General features: G+C 48.8%; 1 protein-coding gene and 2 long non-coding RNA genes across 7 annotated transcripts in view; 1 reads left to right on the top strand and 2 right to left on the bottom strand.

Annotated features, from left to right (window-relative positions):
• Positions 1–20817, bottom strand: part of LOC138157148 (uncharacterized) — a 470623-nt gene that overhangs the window by 85773 nt on the left and 364033 nt on the right. The gene's annotated exons all lie outside the window — the stretch shown is intronic.
• LOC138157150 (uncharacterized) overlaps positions 1–20817 on the top strand; it is a 138952-nt gene that overhangs the window by 4511 nt on the left and 113624 nt on the right. The window lies entirely within an intron of this gene.
• KCTD15 (potassium channel tetramerization domain containing 15) overlaps positions 1–20817 on the bottom strand; it is a 36900-nt gene that overhangs the window by 15600 nt on the left and 483 nt on the right. The window contains exons 1-4 of one of the 4 annotated variants that reach the window (XM_069082646.1): positions 19142–19266; positions 13072–13247; positions 4030–4174; positions 2689–2994 (exon numbers count right to left, since the gene is read on the bottom strand). In XM_069082646.1, the coding sequence (XP_068938747.1) occupies positions 2689–2994; positions 4030–4174; positions 13072–13247; positions 19142–19150 (636 nt within the window). In that variant the 5' untranslated portion in view covers positions 19151–19266. Of the gene's footprint in view, positions 1–2688; positions 2995–4029; positions 4175–13071; positions 13248–16710; positions 17042–18788; positions 18954–19141; positions 19267–20817 lie in introns of those variants that run through there. The other 3 variants (XM_069082647.1, XM_069082649.1, XM_069082648.1) reach the window with 3 other exon arrangements.

Here is a 20817-nt window from a genome sequence, read left to right as displayed (position 1 = left end):
ACAAAAGGAGTGTAGCCCTGAATAGCAAGTAAGCTATGTCCCTTTGGTGGGTTTTTCAGTGTGGAAAGCCTGTTGGGAGCAGGACCTTTTCTGGTCTGTGAGCTCACCCTGGCCCCAAGGAGCAAGCGTGGCATGTGGTTAGACTGGGGTCTCTGAGTCCTGGGATGACAGGATGTTCCTATGCTTGTCAGATGTAGTGATTTCACAGGCCTGTGGGCCCAGCAGGAAAGCACCCTGACTCCTTCCAAGAGGGTCCCAGTCTGTGCTTGTAGGGTCTCCCCAAGAGGAGGGCTTTACTCCTTGAGCTTCTGACTCAGGGATTCTAGTGGGCAGCAAAGCTCCCACCCAAAGCCCACCTTCTCACCCTGAATCCCTCTCCCCAGACCCTGCCTAAAACTAGTCAGACACACAAATTTCAGACAGCTTTCCCCGAGTCTGAGCAGCTCATGAGCTGAGAGGGGAGGTCTGACGACCCTGCCAAATAATTAAGGCTCATATAAACGATAGAGATGCTGCCCAGGGCTGCAATCTGCACTCAGCTGTGAGCTCCTGGAGCCGCAGCCGGCAGGGCCCGGAGGCAGGAGGAGTCCAGCTGGTGCCTGGGGCCGGAGGGGAGAGATGTCCATGTGTCCAGACACTCAACCCTTCCCATGAGAGGCTTGGGGGAATCCAGGGCACCTCACCCCAGGCAGTGACAGACGCTGGGACCAGGAGGGAGGTAAGATGGACAAGCAGAAGGAATGGTCATATCCCCTTTTTAGTGGACAAAAACTCAACCCTCCATCCCCTTTCTTCCCTGGTCTATTTCACTCTCCAGAAATGCCCCAGGCCTGGGCTCAGTGAAAGGACTGTCTAACAGGCACCAATTCAGCACCTTATCATCCTCTGACCTTAAAAAGCCCTGTCCTATCCTATGAGATCCAAACGTGGTCAGGATGACAGGAAGGAGAGAGGGAACCACGGGATGCATGTGGCATTGTATGGGCAGACAGAGCCACGCAGAGACCTAGACCCTGGGGAATTCTGCCACAGGCAGCCTACATGTGCCCTCAAGTGAGACTGCACACACACACACACACACCCCACATCCCTTTGAGCTACTGACTCCACACAGAATTTACAGACATTCTCTCCCAACACCTCTCTGGCCCCTATGAATGAATGAGGGGCTAAAGGCATCCAAGCACCTCAATGCCTACTAAGCAACCCCCCAAAATAGCCTCTTCCCATGCCTCATCAGTGTCTCCAGAGGGCTAGAGACTGGAACTATGGTTTCACAGATCCAAAGAATTCTCATATGAGTAATTTCCTCTACCAACACAGATCAGCACATTCCCTGAAACATACAGTCAGAGAGTCGCCCAGGGCATCGAAAGGTTAAGTGACTTTCTCAAGGCCTTACATAGGCCAGTATGTGACCAAGGTAGGATTTGAACCCAGGTCTTTCTGGCTCCATATAAGTGAAAAAAAGATCTGGATGAAGTGACCTCAAAGAAACTGGTTTTGCATGCACATGTGTATCTATCTATGAATGATGTGTTGCATGTAGGGACACATCATATATGTCTAAGAAATTCATCTCCATAAGATGTCCACACATATCCATGAGATGTGGCCAGCCCGTAGTGTCCACTAGTGGTTGAGTGCAATGTTATGACTAAAGAAGGCAGGCTTTAGCTGGCTTGTATTTGCTGAGCAGCTCTGACCCAAATGGCCTGAACCACAGGAAATCAGATGCCAGGACTTCCCCTTGGCAGATCCCAAGCTGAGAAATTTCAACCTTGAGAAAAATCTGGTGTCTGATGCCCTGGGGGAAGTCTGGGGTTGTAAGCCCTCCCCACATTCATCCTTCTTTGATTCTCCTCCCTCTGTGCCCTGGAAGTCCCCCATCCTGGGCCTTCCACCCCTCTAACCTTGCCCTTCCCAATTATTCACCTGCTTGTTCGGCCCAAGCCCACAGGAGAGCTCTGTCTACAATCACACTCTGTGGTCCTTGGCCTCTCCAGGGCAGGGACCCAAACCCCTAGCCACATCTAGCCCCTGTCCCACCCTCTTCCTGGCTCCCATTTAATTCTGAGCCTACCATCAGGCTCCAAGTGTCAAATAAAACACATTTGGTTGATAATACTTTGGGCCATTTTTATAGAACATCCTTTTGCCCAAAAAAAAAAAAAAAAGTGCAGAGATCAATTTTTTTTAAGTCCATCCCGCAGGCACCATCACTTAATTATGAGGGAGACATAAATTATGCATCGACACATTGTTGCCTTCTCTGGAAATGGCACAGAGGCTTCTGGGGTTTGGGCAACTCAGTCTCTATCTCTGTCTGCCTCTCTGTCATCTGCCTCTGTCTTTTGCCTTTCTTTCTCTGTCTTTTACCAGGTTTCTATGGGAATGAACAGAACCCCAAGGTATGTTATTCAGAAACCCTAACCCTATTTCCTGGCAAATTGGGGTGGGAGGAAGGGGGAGGGAGAAGGATGGGAAGGAGCCATTTTGGTCAGTTTATACCAAGATGGCCTGGGGGAAGGAAAAGCATAGTCATTAGGGGCCAGACGGAGGCCAAAGCTAGTTGCAATGCCCAGGAGGCTGAGAGTGTGGTCACCAACAGAACATGTGGCCAGTGACAGAATTAGTGGCTATTAGTGGGCATGTGGTCAGTGCAAGATGTGTGTCCTGGGTCCTCACCTGCACGGAGTTGAGGCGGCAATAGCCATTCAGAGGGAAGCGGATGACGTGTGTAGGGTCCTGGTTCCACCCAGCATTGACAGAGTTGCACATGACATCACCGGTCTCTGGGAAGACTTCCTCAATAAGTGCCTTCTCCCCACTGAGGGCAATGCGCTCGCCGAGGTCAGGTGTCACACGAACCACAAGGCATTCACAGGCCTGGCCACGGCGCCGCTGCTCCTGTTCCTGCTTCCAGCGGTCTAGCTCCCTTACCATCGGCTGGAGTTGGTAGTAACGTGCCTCTTCATAAAGGAGGCTGAAGTCCTGTGGACCAGTGGGGGAGGAAGGAGGAGGTGCCAGGGAGCAGAAGGAAATGAATTGTCATGGTCTAATCTCCACCTCAACCCTAGGATCACTGAGGGGCTTCTGGGATACCTCCCTCCCCAGAGGCAGACAGGAAGGATGCCCAAGCCCTATTTTACAGATAAACTGAGGCCCGGAGATTCAAAGTTAGCCTATATCTGGTCAGTAAGAGACCTAGGCTAGACCCTGTGTTCTCACCCACAGAAGACTGATGGAGGGGAGGGACATAATCTCTATGCCTGCCTGGGGCCCAGCTCCTTGATGATGAGCCTGCTCTGTGCTAGGCCTTTATTTGCGATGGGAAGAACAATGGATGAAGTGGTCCCTTAGGTTTCTTTCAGTCTTGGTGCTCTTAATTTGCTCTTAATCTTTGTGCTCTTAATGTCCCTAGGACCAGGATGCTGGGGGTCCTGGGAGGTTGGGCGTGCTAAGAAACAACAGAGATGGGCCAGAGCCCAAGGTCATTCACACCCTCTCAAAGTCCCCTAACTACACACACCTTCCTAGAAGGCCCTGGTTGTTCACACTTGCCAGAGGCCTCGATCACACAGAAGCCTTCAGCTAAGTGGGTCCTTTCACTATTGGGGCTCTGGCCCCAGAGTAGTCTCTCCTTTGGGAGGCAAGAGCTTTACATAATTTAAAGATGGTTTATTTTGGATTGTGATCCTTCCTCCCAAATAACCTGGGACTTCATGTCTCGGACATGCCTGAGGCCATATCCACTCCCAGGGCCACCTAATTGTGAGGACACCCTGATAAACAAATAAGCTACAAATATGAGAAAATAGAATTAGTTTAGAAAAACCAATTTAGCCTTTGGCTTCATCGTTTAACTTTTTATGGTATCCATGACAACCAGTGGTCCATTTATTAAATCATAGCATCCCTGTATGGTCCTGTGTCAGTGAGGAACATGATGGAGTTGCCTGTGCACAGGTCAGCAGCCAGCCTTCAACCAGGCATGCAGGAACCCCAGCCAATACCCACCCACCTCACCTTGAAGTCATCTGGCAGCAGGAGCTTGGATGTCCGTAGGAAGCTAAGGACGTATCTGAATATCTCCCCATCCCGATCAATGAAATAATGTTGCTTCAGACTGTCTAGTACGATGGGTTCTGTGCCATTGAATAGACGACTTATCCTGAGATAGAGAAAGGAAAGAAAGATGGTTGGAAAGGAAGAGACCAGAATGCATGAGCTGGACCTCATGACTTGACCTATGAAACTGGTAGGTCTCAAGATACTGAAGATTAAGACTTGGAAGGAACTTTAGAAGGCCTCTAGCCCAACCCCCTTTATTTTATTTTTTTGGGAGGGCAATTGGGGTTAAGTGACTTGCCCAAGGTCACAAGGTTAGTATTTGTGTTAAGTGTCTGAAGCTGGATTTGAACTCAGGTCCTCCTGACACCAGGGCTGGTGCTCTATTCACTGTGCCACCTAGCCATCCCCCCTTCATTTTATAGAAAGGGAAACAGACCTAGAAGAGACACTTGCTCATAAGCGACAAGAGTTGGGTTTTGAACCCAGGTTCTCCAATTCCAAATCCAGTGCTCTTCCCAGCATGTAAGACTGCTTCCCAAGGTCTGGGGTGATTCTGTTTTGGAGGAGAATATAACAGGATGCAGGAATGGAAGCAGCTTTGACATCTGTACACACCTGGAGATGGATAGCACTGTCCCCCCTACCTCCCAACAGACACACTCAGACTCACAATATAGACACAGAGGAGCTGATAGATGTGATGGTGACAGAAAGGTTGGCATGAGGGAGGGTGAAATGCAGCGTGCCTGACGATGCTCAGAACACAGATGCCAAAACAGAGAAATCAGAGATTACCTGCCACACTAATGGGTTAGTTGTTCTCCTTAGGGACAAATGTCTTTGGCACAAACTGGAAGGAGTCTGCTTCTGCTCTGCTCTATTTGTGTAGAGGGGCAGTGACCAGACCCGTACACAGGGTCTAGGCATAGAGGAGCATTTACCGTTCTGAAGACAGGTCGCCTTCTGGGGTATAAACCCAGAGTCCATAATGGTGCTTTGGGGAATTCTTTGACAGCTCTCACACCATAATCTGAGCCTCTAATTCTTTTTTTTTTTTTTTTTGCTTTTTGGAGGGCAATTGGGGTTAAGTAATACTTGCCCAAGGTCACACGGCTAGGTTTTTTTTTTTTTTTGGTGTGGGTGTTAAGTGTCTGAGGCCAGAACCGAACTCAGATCCTCCTGACTCTGAGGGCTGGTGCTTTACTCACTGTGCCACCTAGCTGCCCCGAGCCTCTAACTCTTTAGAGAAAACAGGGGAGGCCTAAGAGACCTCAGATTTTAGGCAAATCATCATTTGATACCAGCATGGTGTGAGGCCAAAGCCTCTTCCCCTACCCCATAGCCTTAGAGTGAAGCTGGCCACACTTTCTGGGTGAAATACTAAAGCTGAATTCAGTGAAAAAAAATTTTCTAAAACATCCACCAGTAAACCTTAAGAAACAGCCATTTCAGGCTAGGGTGATACCTGGCTCTTACGCAGGGTAACTGAACAAAAACGACTAACTCGGGATTGAAAAATTGCCAGTTAGATCCAAGATATGCCAAGATATGAGTGCCAGGTCTGTGACCAGCAAATCTCCCTGTGCTCCATGCTGTGGACAGACAGACACTGTACTCCATGGTCCCTTTCCCACTTCTTCAGCTAAGCTAGGACCTAGTAGTGGTCCATATGCCTACAGAAGCTGCCTTCACTTCTCCCCCAAGCCTAGCATTTGGGGAAGTAGGCTTATCAGTTTATCCTGGGGGAGAGGGAAGCCCTGCTGGGCAGAAGGACAGACCAATGGACTGCATGGATGACCTGGAGATGGCCTGTAAGTTCTGGCTAAGCTGAACATGAGAATAAAGACTGGCTGAAGAGCAAAAAACTAGAGACTCATCTACTAAATGCATGTCCCCCAATGAATGGGCTTTGGCCTGCTTGTAAGGAGGCCCAGTGCCCCCAAGTAATGGAAAGATCCAGGTAACCAAAGTTAGTCTTTCTTATGCCCTCTTCGTTCCTCTTGAATTACGTCCATGCATACACAGCCATATTCTGTGGCTACTACCCCTTTGCCCTGTGTATGTTCTTTCTAGGTCATTCCTGGGAGCCAGGGCCATACTCCCCATAATGCTATAGGCAGAACAGGAGAATGAGAGATCTGGGCTCCATCTTTTGCAGTGAAGGAGCTATGTGGGCTCAGTGTGTCTTCAGCATGGGATGTAGCAGTGTAGTGGGCTCAGTTCTGACAACAGTGAAGGATGGACCTTTTTTTAGTCCCTTTATCTAGTGAAGGATCTCAGTTCAGCTTACCTCTATAGTGTGTGATTTAATTAACCACACATTTCTAAGGAAATTACTCCCAAGGTTGGGGCAGCTGGGCAACACCTTGAGCTTGCTAAGACCACACTTCTTTTTTTACCCTTTTTTTGGTCTTTATTAAATAATTTGTTCGTTTACAAGATTAAGTTCCCAGGTTCTTTGAGTTTCAAATTTTCTCACCCTCCCTCCCCTCTTCCTCCCTCCCCTCTCCCCCCCCCCATGGTGGCATACCATCAGGCATAGGATTTGCATATACTTTCACATTAGACATTGGTTAGGTTATAAATAAGGACTGTATGGGGGGGGGGGGGCGGCCAGGTAGCACAGCAAGTAAGAGCACCGGCTCCAGTGTTGAGAAGACCTGGAGATCGAATCCCGGGCTCAGACACTTAGCACCACACCCAGAAATAACTGGCTGTGTAACCTTGAGCAAGTTACTTAACCCCAATTGCTTTAAAAAAAAAAAAAAGAAGGACTGTATTGGATGGGATGAACGATGGAAGAGTCTTTGGACAGATGTCTCTCACCCATGGAATCTCAGGACATTCAGAAGAGCCCACTGAAACCATGTAATTTAGATAGGGAAACCTAAGACCTAGAGCTAAAAGAGGCCTCCCAAACCAATTGAGTCCAACCCCTTCATCTTATTGATAAGGAAACTGAGGCTTGAGAAGAAGTGACTTCCCCATGGTGACATAGGTCGTACTCATCAGAGACAAGATTTGAACTTGGGTGCTCTGAACTTTTACTTCAATTCCTCTTTTCTTTACATGGGGGAAAAATGAAATCCAGAGAAGGGAAGTAACCAGGCCATGGTCACATGCACATTAGTGGCAGATCTGGGATTTGAGACCAGTGTCCTGACTCCCAGTCTCTACCCCAACGCTCTGCTTAGGTATTGGGCGTCAGGCTCTCATCAGTTAAGGCTCATTTGGGGCACTATGTGGGGACTGATAAGCTTGGAATTACACTGATATTCTGGGTATTTCTGAATCAAAGTCCTAATCCTCTTGAGCCCTGCCTCCTGCTAACTATGAATGGGGAAGAAGGCCTCCTAAGTACTTCACTGACTTACTGTACTTACCAAGAATATGTGCACCAGGTATCATCCCCCCCCCCCCCAAACAAGAGTACCAAGGCTGGAGAGCATAATGCCCAACCAGGAAAAAAGGCTCAGGCCTAAGAACCTACCATTCATTGGTGTGTGCACTGATGGGGAAGGAGGTGATGGCAGGATGAAGATAGCTGTGGGCTAAGATCACCCTGGGCTATATGCCAAAGCCATGGATTTACCATCTCCAAACAGTACAAACAAGCTGAGCCTTCACGCCAGCAACAGACTGACCCTAACACAGGTCACTAGCCCTTCTCCCATGCAGAATGATGACCCTTGTCCACCAGACTGAGCCTTAACCATTGGTACAATTCCAGATCTTGACCCTGGCTACAGAATGACCCTTAACAAGAGTTGTTAGGTGTGGAAGGGGCCTTAGAGAGACACTGGGGATGTTATGGGGAGAGAAAGGGACACTATGGGAGGATAGAAAGGATCTTGAGAGAAGCAGTGAGGACCCTATGCAGGAACAATGGGGTTGTTATTGAGGATAATGGAGAAATTGGAAAGAACAGTGAGGATGCCATGGAGAAGACAGTGAGGATACTATGCTGGGACGGCATGGAAGCTAGGGGTGGACAAGAGGTAGATTACAGGGGATCAGAGCATAACATGGAGCACAAGGCAGTTCGGCCTTTGTTTCCTCATTGGCTACTCCTGGGACCTCTGGGGATCTACATTTGTCCTACAGGAGGTAAAAGCAGACGATCCACAAGCAACCTGCACTCAAACTACTGTCACCATGAGTGCTACTGTACCCTCCCCATAGGCCTGCAGGCCAGTGGGGTCTCCCTTGATCTCCTTCTTCAAAGTCGCCCAGATACTGCTGATGGTCCCCACGAATCCCTTCTCCCCCAGTGGGTTTCACTGGTCTTTATTCCCCAATTCTCCAATCAGCATCACTTTCTCTGTCTCCATCTCACTGAAACTTCTTGGAAATCATTCTTTAAAACACACACACAGAGAATTGATTTTTTTAAAAAAAGAATTGGTGCAAAAAGAATAAAAAATTTAATAATTGAGTAAAGATCAGATTGGAAGAGATCTGAAACTCTAAAGAGAATCTCAGGGAAGCCAGTGTTTCTACAAAGACTCAGCTAAACCTGGTCTTGCGTCAAAAGCTACGAGAACACACAGACTAACTACTTGACAAGGGCGCATGGCCATGGCACGATGCACAGATTGGCCATACCACAGGAGCTGACAGCCCTCTTGTAGCATATGGACTGGTCTGCAGTCATGACAGCAATTTTTTGGAAAGAATGCTGGATTGGGAGTCAGAGAAACTGGGTTCGAATCCCAGCTCTCCCACTTAGTAATCATGTGACAAGCAGCAAGTTGTTTCCTCTCTTGAAGCCTTGAGAGGGCTAGTCTAGAATCTCTAGCTTTCTTTCTAGTCCTAAATCTATGTTCCTAATAAGCCAAGATGCATTAATAAGCTATTAGGCCAGGTGAGGGCTTAAATTCTATTCATGTTACCTGATCACCCTCTCAAAAAGCGACCTGTTAAATGTGGGTCGAACTTTTCCTTAGTTGACAGATTCTTGCCCCATATCTCCTAACAACTGCCCCCTTTCCTTTCACCAATTAGAAAAGAGAATCCAAGGGAGAACCTTAAGCCAACACATTTGTGTTCCAAGCATCTTCAGTGACCATGGAGCAGAAATTCCCTCTCCCCCTCTCCGTACCTGTGTGTAGGCTGAGTTCCCCCTCCCCCCATGCCACCCCATCACACACCACCATTTAACATCCTTGACTCCCTTCAAAGCTCATCCTACAGGAAGCCTCTCCTAATCCCCTCCCTCTCTGACTGCTAGCACCCTTTCTCTAAAAATTATTTTGTATTTACTTTTGTATGGACATACTCTTTCCCCTTCCAACTGAATATAATAAATTCCTGAAGGGTAAAAACTGTTCTGTTTTTGTCTTTGTAGCCCTAGTGCAAGACAGACAGGGGGCACTTATGCTTGGTGAATGAATGAATAAAGTCCAGGTTCCTGGCTTCTTCACTGTGCCAGTGACATTAACAGGTAGGTGGACAGATAGGCCCAAAGCCATACAGAACAGCAGACAGACAGACAGACAGGCAGGCAGGCAGGAAGCTAGGCAGGCAGGAAGGCAGATGGGCAGGTAGGCAGCTAGGCAGGCAGGCGGTACTCGGGGCATTTGGCTGAGCCCTTGGGCTGTGAGGCTCACGGAGGGGATGTCATACAAACGTGATCAGCGTGCCTCACGGCAGTGACATCGCACCAGTGGGCAGGCAGCATTCATGGAGGACGCATCAATTTGCAGTCACAGCTGCCCACATAAAAAGAAGCAGTTAAGAGGAAAAACACAATTTGCTATTCTAAGATTCCCCCACATGAAGGGAATGTGTGCCCATGGGACAAATGCATGGAGGAAGTCTAGAGATACGCTGTACCTGCACAAACATGCAGATTTCTACTACACTGACAAGGAGCAGTGTGTAAACCCACAGATATGGACATAGGTCCACCTCTCTATATGTGGCTCCCCGTTAAAGCAAACCACAGAACTGTGTGTGTTCATGTGCCCTTGTACAGATGTATGGATTCACTTCCCATGTGAAACAGCACCCTCTGCTACAGTCTCCTTCCCCCAGTGGGACCAACGACAAACCAAAACTCGTCAGTTACTGAGCTGGCTGAGATTATAGAGCACGCTCCAAGAAAGGATTCTTAATAAAACACAGCAGATAAACAAGGACAATGGGACATCAGACCTTCGGGTACCAAAGGCTGAAGCCTTCTGAAAAACAGCAATAACCTCCCTCCCAAAGGCTACAAGCTTCTGCCATGCAGATGACCACAAGGCACAGAGAGGGAAGATGATAATAAGGATGTAATTCTGGGTTTCGAGTCCAGGGTCACTGAGAGTGGGCATTCATCTGGCCTCATCTCCCTGGATTCAGGCTCACAGCTTTCGGCCCTCTTCCTTGCCATACACTCTCCCTCTGTAGCCCTCCATCAGCACAGAACTTGAAACTCTTCCCATTTCCCCTGACTACTCAGTTGTGATTACATCACAAATGCAGTTTTGCTATTCTCAGGGAAGCTATTCCACAGAGCGTTGTGGGCAAAGGTTTTATTAATTTAACTCAAAAACGTCGTCAACTGATTAAGGGTTGATCTATCTAAAACAACTCGGGAAAACTGCAGACGGCAAAACTGAAATTAAATACCCAGACTGTCTTTCTTCACAGACACATCTCATGTGTGTTGCCCTCCCATGTTGCTTTACACAGATCTAGATCAGCCCTTCTGGGGTCTGTTGACATGGGCCACACAAGAGGACTGTCACCCACAGTTCAACGGTAAATGATCACCTCTCTATACTTACAGCTTGTCCACATCGAGCCAGAAACACCCACTTTAGTCTAAGTGAGAGGCAGAACTGTTCCAAAGGCTTTCTGATCACCAACAACAGAGTCAACAATCCCCTGGGTTTCATCTCCAGCCAACTTATACTTTGATGCGTTACACCATGGAAGTTTCTATTAAATATGCCTGTTCCTGGAATGTCAGCAGGGATTTCCTTAAAGCTGTGGGAACAGATGTGAGGCTTGTCACACAGCCGCTATAGTGCCAATGCATGCCCTCTCATCTCCCCTGCAAATGTCCGTCCTCATCTGCTATAAATTCTCTTCCACTGGGAGGAGATACTTCTATGCAATCAAACCTTCAGAGCATCTTAATATACACATTTCCAAAGCAAACCACTTGGCGTTTGGTACATAAGTGAACAAACATCCCAGGTTAAATTTTTTTCCCCTTAAATTAAGTGACTCAAGCAATTTAAATGAATGTGACTCTCCTTCTATGGGGATTTCCCTTTGGTGCCCAGACTTGGAAGGCTCTCAGTAATGCCCCATCCGGGCACCAGGTCAGTTCCATGCTCAGATAAAACACAACAATCCTTACTGGCCCTCTGTGATGCTAGATGGGGCTATGGAAAGAGTGCTGAGCTTACATACTACTTGTATGGTCTGACCCCTCTAGGCTTCATTTTCTTCATCTGTAAAACGAGGAGGTTAGGCTAGATGACTTCTAAGGTACTTTTCCAATTCTAGACTGACAATCCTATGACTGACCCCCAAAAACCACAGGCCTGATCTTCAACTTCAGTAAATGGGCCTTCCTGGACACTCCTGCTCCTGCTGCCATAGATAAGAAGGAAATCGCAGCCCATTGTGAGGTGCAGCTGTATTCCACTGGCATAGGAACCCAGGAAACATTTAATGGGCAAGTTTTGAACAAGAAAAGAAAATCCAACTTTACATACTACCAAAGGTACTAACTACCTAAGAAGAGAGATGGGCCAGAAATAGAAACTGTGGCTACAAGGGTCCATTTATGTCTTCTCTGCAAAGGATAAGGATGATGATGAAAGCCAGCATTTATAAGGTTTGCAAAGTGCTTTGCAAATATCTTATTTGATCCTCACAATAACTTTGGGAGGTAGGTGCTATTATTATCCCCATTTTACATAAGAGGAAACTCAAGCAGTCAAAGGTGAAGTGACTTGTGCTGGGTCACACAGCTAATAAGTGTCTGAGACCATGTTTGAACTCAGGTCTGCTGACTCCAGGTCTAGCACTCTATCAGACCACCTAGCTGCCTCCACAGATGATCCACAATAATTTATTTAAAATGGTTAAGGATTGCAGTTGAAGGCAGAACATATGTTCTGGATATGTGAGATGACAATAGAGGAGATTCACCAGAGCATTCCCAAATGACCCCATCAAAGACAGACCCAAGCAGCTGAACCCAAGGGATAGTGCTGACATTTCCTCATCTACCATCATGGCTTCTCCATTAGTCAGTCCTGCTCTCTGGGATGATGCCAAAGACATTGAGCCAGGGCCTCAGGGAACCACCTCATTTCCCTGCTGAGATACCAAGAAGTATCTGCTTTTGATTCTTCCATCACGATCACTTCTAGCAAGTAAAAGTTTACTAAAAGGAAGAAACTTGGCTGAAGTTCCCCAGAGGGTTAAAATCTGCAGTGGGATGAAATGCCCTTTGACAGCTCCATAATTAGCATGTTTGACAAAAAAGCATACACAATGGTCAGTAAAGTTCAAGGCTGCTCAGTGGGTGCTGGGAGCACAAGCTGCTCAGAGGAAGTATGTGGCTGGCCCCCAGGGCCAGAAAAGAATGACGATGCAGCTGAACAGACACAGCCATGTTCAACAGAGACTTCCCCCAAAGGATGAGGCCACAATGGCAGGTACCACAGGACCAATCTGTATGGACATGGAGCCACTTTCCAAAAACAAAACTTTGCTCCCAAAGAACTATCTTTCCTCATACCAACAACAATCTGAGAGTCTACACCACTAGGTACTTGAAACACAGCTTCCTACAATACACAGTAATGAAAGACAAAATGACTTGTCTGGGCTCCCAGAATACAACTGTCCCAAGAGGATGTCCCTGAGCCCAGGCAGATGCAGTATATGGAAGAACCCATCACCAGGCACATGGTGAAAGAGAAAGGTCTCCCTTCACTTGATGCCAGTCAGGCATACGGCAAAAGAAAGCAGCAAAGTCTTCCTTACCTGGAGTCCGGATACTTGGTGAGGGTAGCCAGACTGCTGGTGTACATGTGTCCCCCCACGTCGATATGCACAGGAGCGTTGGACTTGGTGAGCTGAGCTGGGAGCGGGATTCCCTGAGCTGCCAGGGGAGAGACTGGGGACCGAGTGAGAGAGAGTCGGGACATGCTTCTTCTCTCCTATGAATGCAAACAAAACAACAGAACAGTTTTTCTTTAGTGCAGATGTGGATTTCCTTTATTTCTGGTGTGATCACAGATCTAATCAGATCACTTTTACATCTGCCTGATCACATATTCAGCTGACAAATTATTGCTACCACTGTAATTAAGTGTATTTGCATCATTTTCTTCAAAGTACCAGAGGGTAAGAGAAAGATGCTTATTAGCAATAAGAAATCAAGAAAAAAAATTTTTCAAGGTGTCAGCCTCCAGGGGCATAAAACAAACTGCAAAATCCTAATTAAAGGTCGCGGGCTTATGTGTTAGATGTGAAATATCCCCTGACAAACGAATCACCAATTTGTGAATTGGGATTCAGGGGTTTTTGCAAGTTTGTCTCAGTAACGAGACACCTCTAAATTAGTGACTTCCTCAGCACCTAAGGCAGTGAGTTTATATATGTAGTAAATTTCACATCAAACTAGAAGCATTTTTGTTTTAAAAATATATAATAGGCATGCCAGATCAATACCTATCATTGGGTTTCACCACTGAATGAAAGGAAAGAGAGCATAGACTCCTGGGCAGGAGGGAATCTTGCGCTTCCGCTGAGACAAGAGCTAGAAAGGACCAGGCATCTTCCTGCTCTCACCCCCTTTATCAGAACTGACACTGGAAATGAGAAATCATCATACCCAATCTCTTTGAGTATCTATCCTTCCATATACTTCCCAAGAATATCTATGGCAAATTCCAACAAAATAGAAAGGTAATTGACTTGTCTGCAACCATAAAATGGAGCTTTGTCTTTAGAAAGTCAGCTTCAATTTTGTGGAAATCCAGATACTTGAAATCCCTACTATTGGTCTTTCCTCCCTCCATTGCAATCCAGCATTGCTTCTCTTCTCTAGGTATCAGAAACGAAAGGGAACCGATCCACCCGTTCATCAGATTTCCTACAAATATCTGCTTCCCTATTGCAGATACCACTTAACACAACATGCACTAAGATCTGTCACAGAGAACATATGAGCCAAGGTACTCCTCTGTTTCGCGCAATATCCAACCCATCACAGACAACATACATGTATATGTTTTAGAGTTACATGTACATGTTTTAGAGTTTCATGTCTATCATGTCTGTTACCAACTGTAATGCAACATATGCTCAGCATTATCGTTATAAAACATTGCAGAGCCTAATCTAATTTTTCTGGTATTTTGTTTTGCAGTCATGCTCCCAAGCATGGACTCTCTTACATCAGCAAAGGGCTTTACAGACCACAGCACACAGTGAATATCTACTTCTACCAACTGGCTTTCCCACCTCTTGGTGAAGCCCAAGCTGTCACCTGGAATCTGGTGGTCCATCTCATTGGGACAGACTTTTCTCAGCACGACACCCATCCAAACCTCTTAACCATCCCACCAGAGCCAAGACCCGGCACAGAAGAAAAGCCTCACATGGGGCCCTTTAATGAGGTGCAACAGCAGCTGAGAAAATGTGACTTTTGTCCAAGGAAAAGCTCCCCCCCTTCCCCAATGACAGCACAGTCTTCCCCCTTCATATAGAAGGGGAGATCAGAATAGCCTCCAGCAGTCATCAGCAACACCAAATCTAAATCCATTGTCTTAGACTTCAGCTCACTGGCCTCTCCCACAGGGGCACCCTAAGGCGGAAGGTACAAAGCTTGCCTCCCTCCCTCTCTCTCTCTCTAGCAAGGTCACAGTCATGAGGTGGAGGACATTTATAAACAGGTCCCATTAAATACAGAAGTACCAGCTTAAAGCATAGACATGGCAAGCAGCATAATGAAAACAACAGCTGCCTGAGAAGGCATGCCTGCAAGTGTGCCTGGTCTTTCTTTTCTGTGTCCCATATCCTCACCACTGCCATCCCCATTTTGAGTGGGGGGGTCTATGTGGCCCTGAGGAGATGCTATTTATTATTACTAATGACACTGTAGGCACACACTGTATTCACACACACACACACACACACATATATATATATATGTATATATATATATACACACACCACACATCTGTTCTAGATTTCTAGATTTAGTAAAAATAAAACCCTGCTTGCCCTCTGACTTACCTATCAGGGTCAGCTATACAGGGGCTTTACAAAAATTTTATTTTAAATTCTGGAAGGACTGGACAAATAACACTCAAGGAACCCAGGAGAACTAACTTCCTTGTCAACAGTTTGACATCTAAAAGTGATAACCCTGATATTCTACAACCAGTTTTAAAATACAGAACGAGGGCATATTCAAGGAAGCCTCTCTGCCATGATTTGGCTTCACTTTTGTGCCAGATCTTTCAGATCTGGAGGTTGTAGCATTCAGGTCCTGTGAGATTTAATTCAAATATATATATATATATATATATATATATATATATATATATATATATATGGAGAGAGAGAGAGAGAGATTTAATTTATGGGACTTAATGGAGGGTCTTATCCCCAGCTCTGGCTATACATATAGACTACCAGGTCTCCAGAAAGGGAAAAACTAAGAAACTAAAACAACTCCCACTGGGAGTGGAGCATTCTGGCTTAACCCAGGCCAGGGCTTTTAAATTACAGGGGAAAGTACCATATAAAGAAAGCTTTTATTTTATATTGCAATTTAAGTCATTACTATAGTTCCATAAAATTATTTGTGTCAACTAAGTAGCTCCCAAACTTTGCCTGCATTCAGCAAACATGAGCTAACATTTAATTAAAATTTAAATATGACGGACCTCACATAACAAAACTTCTTTAAATCCAATTTTCACTCACTCGTTTACAACTCACACACAATTCCCTAGTTGCTGTTAAACCGGACCTTTATGCATAACCCAGAAATTAACAGAGCTCCCTCTTGCATGAGGGTTTAAGACCTCCTAGTCTCTAAGACCCACCTATTATTCAAAAGATTGAAAGTAGGTGCCCAAAAGACAAATAAAAGCTTAGAAACAGGCACTGCCCACAGGCCTACCCTTGTCCCAGCAGCAACACCATCCCATCCCAGAGGATGAGGCAGCAAGTCTCAACAGAAACAGACCCTGCCCACAGCAGGCAAACTCTGCAGGGTCTAATTTCCATAGCCTCTGCCTTTTCCTTTTCCCAACCTCAAGCAAACACCTGATCACTGCACACCTGGCCTGCATGCCCCACCACTGGGCATGCAATGATGGCTGTGTGCAGTCACTCTTTATGACAATCATTATACACCTGGTCACCACAGAGGGATTGACTTACACCATCATCCCTCACCCCATCACTCCAATCCACCATCACTGCACACTCCAATCACTCCACATGCCATTATTGTACATCCCAAACACCACCATCATTGCACACCAAGATCTTCTGCCCCAGCTTCTCTTCTTTCCTTTCCAAGCCGGCTGCCTAAGTACTGCTTGTAAAAGCGATTTGCCCATGCAAAGGGAAATAATCAGAATGCCACGCTCATTTACACACAAAATGAGTTTGTGTCCCATTGTGTTCACAGTTGTTCAGCTCTCTAGGGGTGATTAAACTCGCTGTGCGGCTCCAGCTTGAGATGATTTCACTGAATCGTTTCTCCGTGAAGTTGCTTCTTTGCGAAGCTGTTATTTTAACCATAAAAGGTAAACAGAAGGCAGTTGTAAGAGCGCCATTGAGCTCGCTGGCTGGCTTGCTCACTCAGAGCCCAGGGCTAGGCGCCTTGGGCGGGAATGCTGAAAGACTGCAGAATTTTCCAGGGTGTGGGCTCCTGCTCCAGGCTTGCAGCAACCCGGCTCCTTTAATGCATACTCCACAGATACTGCTCAGATCCCACTCGCAGCAAGGCTTTCAAAGTCTCAGAACTTTGGGGAGATGCAGGTTTCACCTGGGCTCAAGGCCCAGGGCTATGGGAACCACTCCCAGTTGCTGTTGGGGCAACAAGAAGACATAGCCAGCCTGGGGCCCAAACCAGAGCAGGCCAGGCAGAGGGAGAGGCTCAAGGCCCAGCAGGAGAGCAAAAAAGGAGGGAGGGAGAAATAAAAAGGCCCAGGGCCCAGCCAGAGAAAGAGACAGAAGCCCAGGTCCTGGCCCAAGGAAGGGTTAAAGGTGTCAAAAGAAGAAACTAGAAAGGTGGGGGGAGGGCACTGGAAGAGTGGAGTGGAAGGGGGAGGAAGACACAAAGTTAAATCAAGGAGCAGACACTTAGAGAGGCTGCAGATGGGAAACTCTCCTAATTAAGGATGTAAAAGCGCTTTGTTCCCAAAGTTTATTGTTGCCAGGATAAAAAAATTAATTGAAACTAATGCTGTTATTCACTCGTGCAGTTTAATTCCTTCATGCGCATTTAAGACATAAAGAAAACTGCAGGTTTCAGGATCCGCCTCCCCAGCCCTAGAGGGTGGGTGGGGGAAGGGTACCTCTGGCTGGGCAGCCTCCGCCTGTGTGCATGCATGTACTTGCCCATGTATACATATGCCAGTACACATGTCTGTGTACACATCTGTACACGTGTGCATGTGCCAGTGCATGGATATGCATCTGTGCCTGCTTGTGTCTGTGGGTGCATACCTGTGTCTAAATATCAGTGACCCTGTGTCCAAGTTGTATAAGTGCCCCTGAGCCTGGGGTGCTTGTGCTGTGGCACAAGCACAGGGATCTGTCTGTGTCCTTGTCCTTGGTAGGGTCAGACCCCTGCTCTCCAGTTTTCCGGTCCCTAGCACCTAAAACGTAAGGAAAGATGACCCTGTCTCCAGGGGCTTTCCTCCCAACTTCTCCCGCTACCCCATTTCGGCCACGAGGCTGGGGGTGTGGGGCGGAAAATGTCCCGGCAAAGGCACAGACTTTACTTTTAATCCTTCCCGCATCAGTTTGGGCGCCAAACGGCATGCCAAGTGTGTACGCTCGGAGCTGGGCCCTGCGTGTGGTCACTCCCGACTGCCGGCTCGCATCGGCCCCCGACTGCCGGGAACTTTTTTGAGGGGGAGGGGGAAGTGCAGTTGGTTACATATCAAACTCCAGAGTGCCCCCAGGAGACTTCAACCACCTAGACGCCCCTGAGTTCAGCCCCACGTGGGTACGTCCTTCCAGGCTCCACTAAAGGCCAATCCTCCCCCCCTTCCCCCCCATCGCCCCACTGGCTACAGTCAATCCAATTGTGCCGTGGGTCCCAGGAGGCAGGATCAACGTACTCCTAGGTCCCGCATAATGTGCGGGCTGGTGTGGGAACCCAAGTGGGCGCCAAGGGGCTCGCTCGGCCACGCTCAATGCCTCCTCATCAGAGGCAGCCCCCACCCCTTTTGTGCGGCCGCAGGACCCACACCACCGGAGGGTGCCCCGTGTAGGACTCCGGCGCGCTCAATCCTCTTGGGAAGAGGGGCACAAGCATTAGCCTCCAAGTGGTAGTCGCCATGTCTCCGCCCCCTGGGGAGGACCCCAGACCCTTGAATCCCCTAGCCTTCGCCACCTTCTCCCGCTGGTCCGGACAAAAGCGGCGGATCGCGCGCCCCTGCCCTCCCCAAGCCCAGGGCCGTCTCAGCTCCTGGCGCCCCCTGCCCTTTCCCGGATCCACTCACCGCGGGGAGTCCTTTCCGTGGCTCGGCGGCCCCCGGCCTTCCTCGGCCCCACAGCGCGCAGCAACCCCCACGCTAGCCGGCCTCACTCAGAGCCTCCCGCCTTCCCCTGGGCGCGGCCAGGAAAGGGGCCACGGATCGGGCGGGGGGCGACCAAGTGTCCGGCCCTGCCGGCCAGGGTTGGAGAGGGGGCCCGGGATCCGTGGCTGGGGCCTCGGCGCCTTTAACGCCCCCCCTCCACCCCCGCCTGTCCCTTAGTCTCCAAAGCGACTTTGTCCGAGTTGGGGAAGGCACTCTCCAAAAAGAGGGAGCGCAGACCCCCGCTCCGCGCGGAACCTCCGCACCCTGATCCTTACCTTGGACATGGGAGACGCGGCGGCAGCGGCGGCGGCGGCGCGGTCACGGGCCCCCCGGCCCTGGCCCCCGCCCGCCTCCTCCCGCCCGCGGCTCGGGGTCTCGTGTGTCCGGGCCGCTTGGGCGCGCTTCTTTTCTCTGGTTTTTGGCTCCTCGGGTCGGTTCGGTCTCGTCCTGTAGTTACTTTCTCCCGAGTCCCCCCCCCCCCCCCCCCCGCCGAGGGTCTGCCCCCCCTCCCCTTCCTCCCCCTCCCCTTGCTCTTCTTCCTCTCCCTCCTCCTCCTCTTCTTCCCCGGCCTCCTCCTCCTCCTCCTCGCCTGCCTCCTCCCCCTCTTCCTTCTCTTCCTCTTCCCTCCCCCTCAGTCTCACCCCCTTGCTCCCCAGCTTCTTTCCCCTCGCTCCCCGTCTCCCTCTCCGTCTCTCTCTCTCTGATTGCTATTGAAGAAGGGGGGAAAACCCCCCAAAACAAAACCCTTTAAAATCGAAACCCGCCGAGACTGTGCTCTGAAGAGAAAGGGCAGTAATCCGTCTCTAAATACAGGAGTGAAACACACACGCGCGCGCACACACACACACACTCACACACACAGGCGACTTCTAGCTCCGGGCTTGGCAGGCGCCTTCGGGGCAGAGGATTAGAGCTACAATTAGCTCAGCCCTGCGCCCGCCCCGGCTAATTTCTCGATAAAAATGTGATATTTTCCCTTTTTTACTGGGAAAACCAGAGGAGCCTCACCTCTTTCGCTCTCTTTAAAAATAAACCCAATTGGAGACCCTCCCTCCTTCCCTCTTCTCCTCCCTCTCCCTGGTGCCCGCGAGAAATACCCCCTACTGATGACAGGATGCTCTCGGTTCCTGTCCCTGTCTTTCTTTCCTTGCCTCTCTCCTGCTCTTACCCCCTGTCTGTTCTTGCTTCTTTTGCGGTCTCGTTTTTTATCTCAGTCCTCAGCCCTATCTCTGGCCCTGGACCCGGCTCTGTTTCTGGCTTCCTTCTCTTCCCGCCACCCCCACCCCCGCCCGAGTCCAGCCAGACCGGGCTATAACGGTTTGAAATGTGGAGGGCCTCTGGCCCCCGCGTCCAGTCCTCCAAGAATCTCCCAGGGAGAGGAAGGGGCCGCCGAGGGGACTGGGCAGGGGCGGGGGGCGAAGCTGATTTTAATCACTGTCATTTCGTCTGATGTCATATTTCCCCCGGCGTTCTCAGCTGGGCATAAATTTTCGGCTCCCGAATAAGTAACACAGGGCACGTTTCTCACATTTCTCTACTCCTCGGCTATAAGGAGGGAGCCGCCGCCGCCATGGGGGTGACGGGGGGAACTTGTTGAGAAACTGGGCTGGAAGTTAGCGTGGGGCTGGAGAACACTGATATCTGGGGGAGGTGGGGGTGGGGAGGGGCTTTCCTCCTTTCGTCCACCTCCTCCCTCTTCATCTTATCTTTCCCCTTTTTTCTAATCTCCTTTAGCCTCTTCTCCACATCTCTCCCTTTCTTCCTCTCATCTCTTCCCTCTTCTCATCTCCTTTCCCCTCCTATATCTCACCTCCCCTACTCTCCCTTCATCTCCTCTTGCCCTCCACTGACCTCACCTCTACCTTTCCTCTCACCTCTTCTTTTCCATTCTCATCTTTTTCCCTCCTTTTCCTTCTTACTTTCCCCCTTTCCTTCACTCTCTTTCTGGCTT

The sequence above is a fragment of the Petaurus breviceps genome, unplaced genomic scaffold (genome assembly GCF_028583685.1).
Source record: "Petaurus breviceps papuanus isolate PSGF00001 unplaced genomic scaffold, PetGlider_PUasm1.0 171, whole genome shotgun sequence".
In the NCBI taxonomy this organism is placed as follows: domain Eukaryota; kingdom Metazoa; phylum Chordata; class Mammalia; order Diprotodontia; family Petauridae; genus Petaurus; species Petaurus breviceps.
The sequence above is the reverse complement of the archived record's forward strand: the minus strand, read 5'-3'. Positions and strand labels throughout refer to the sequence as shown.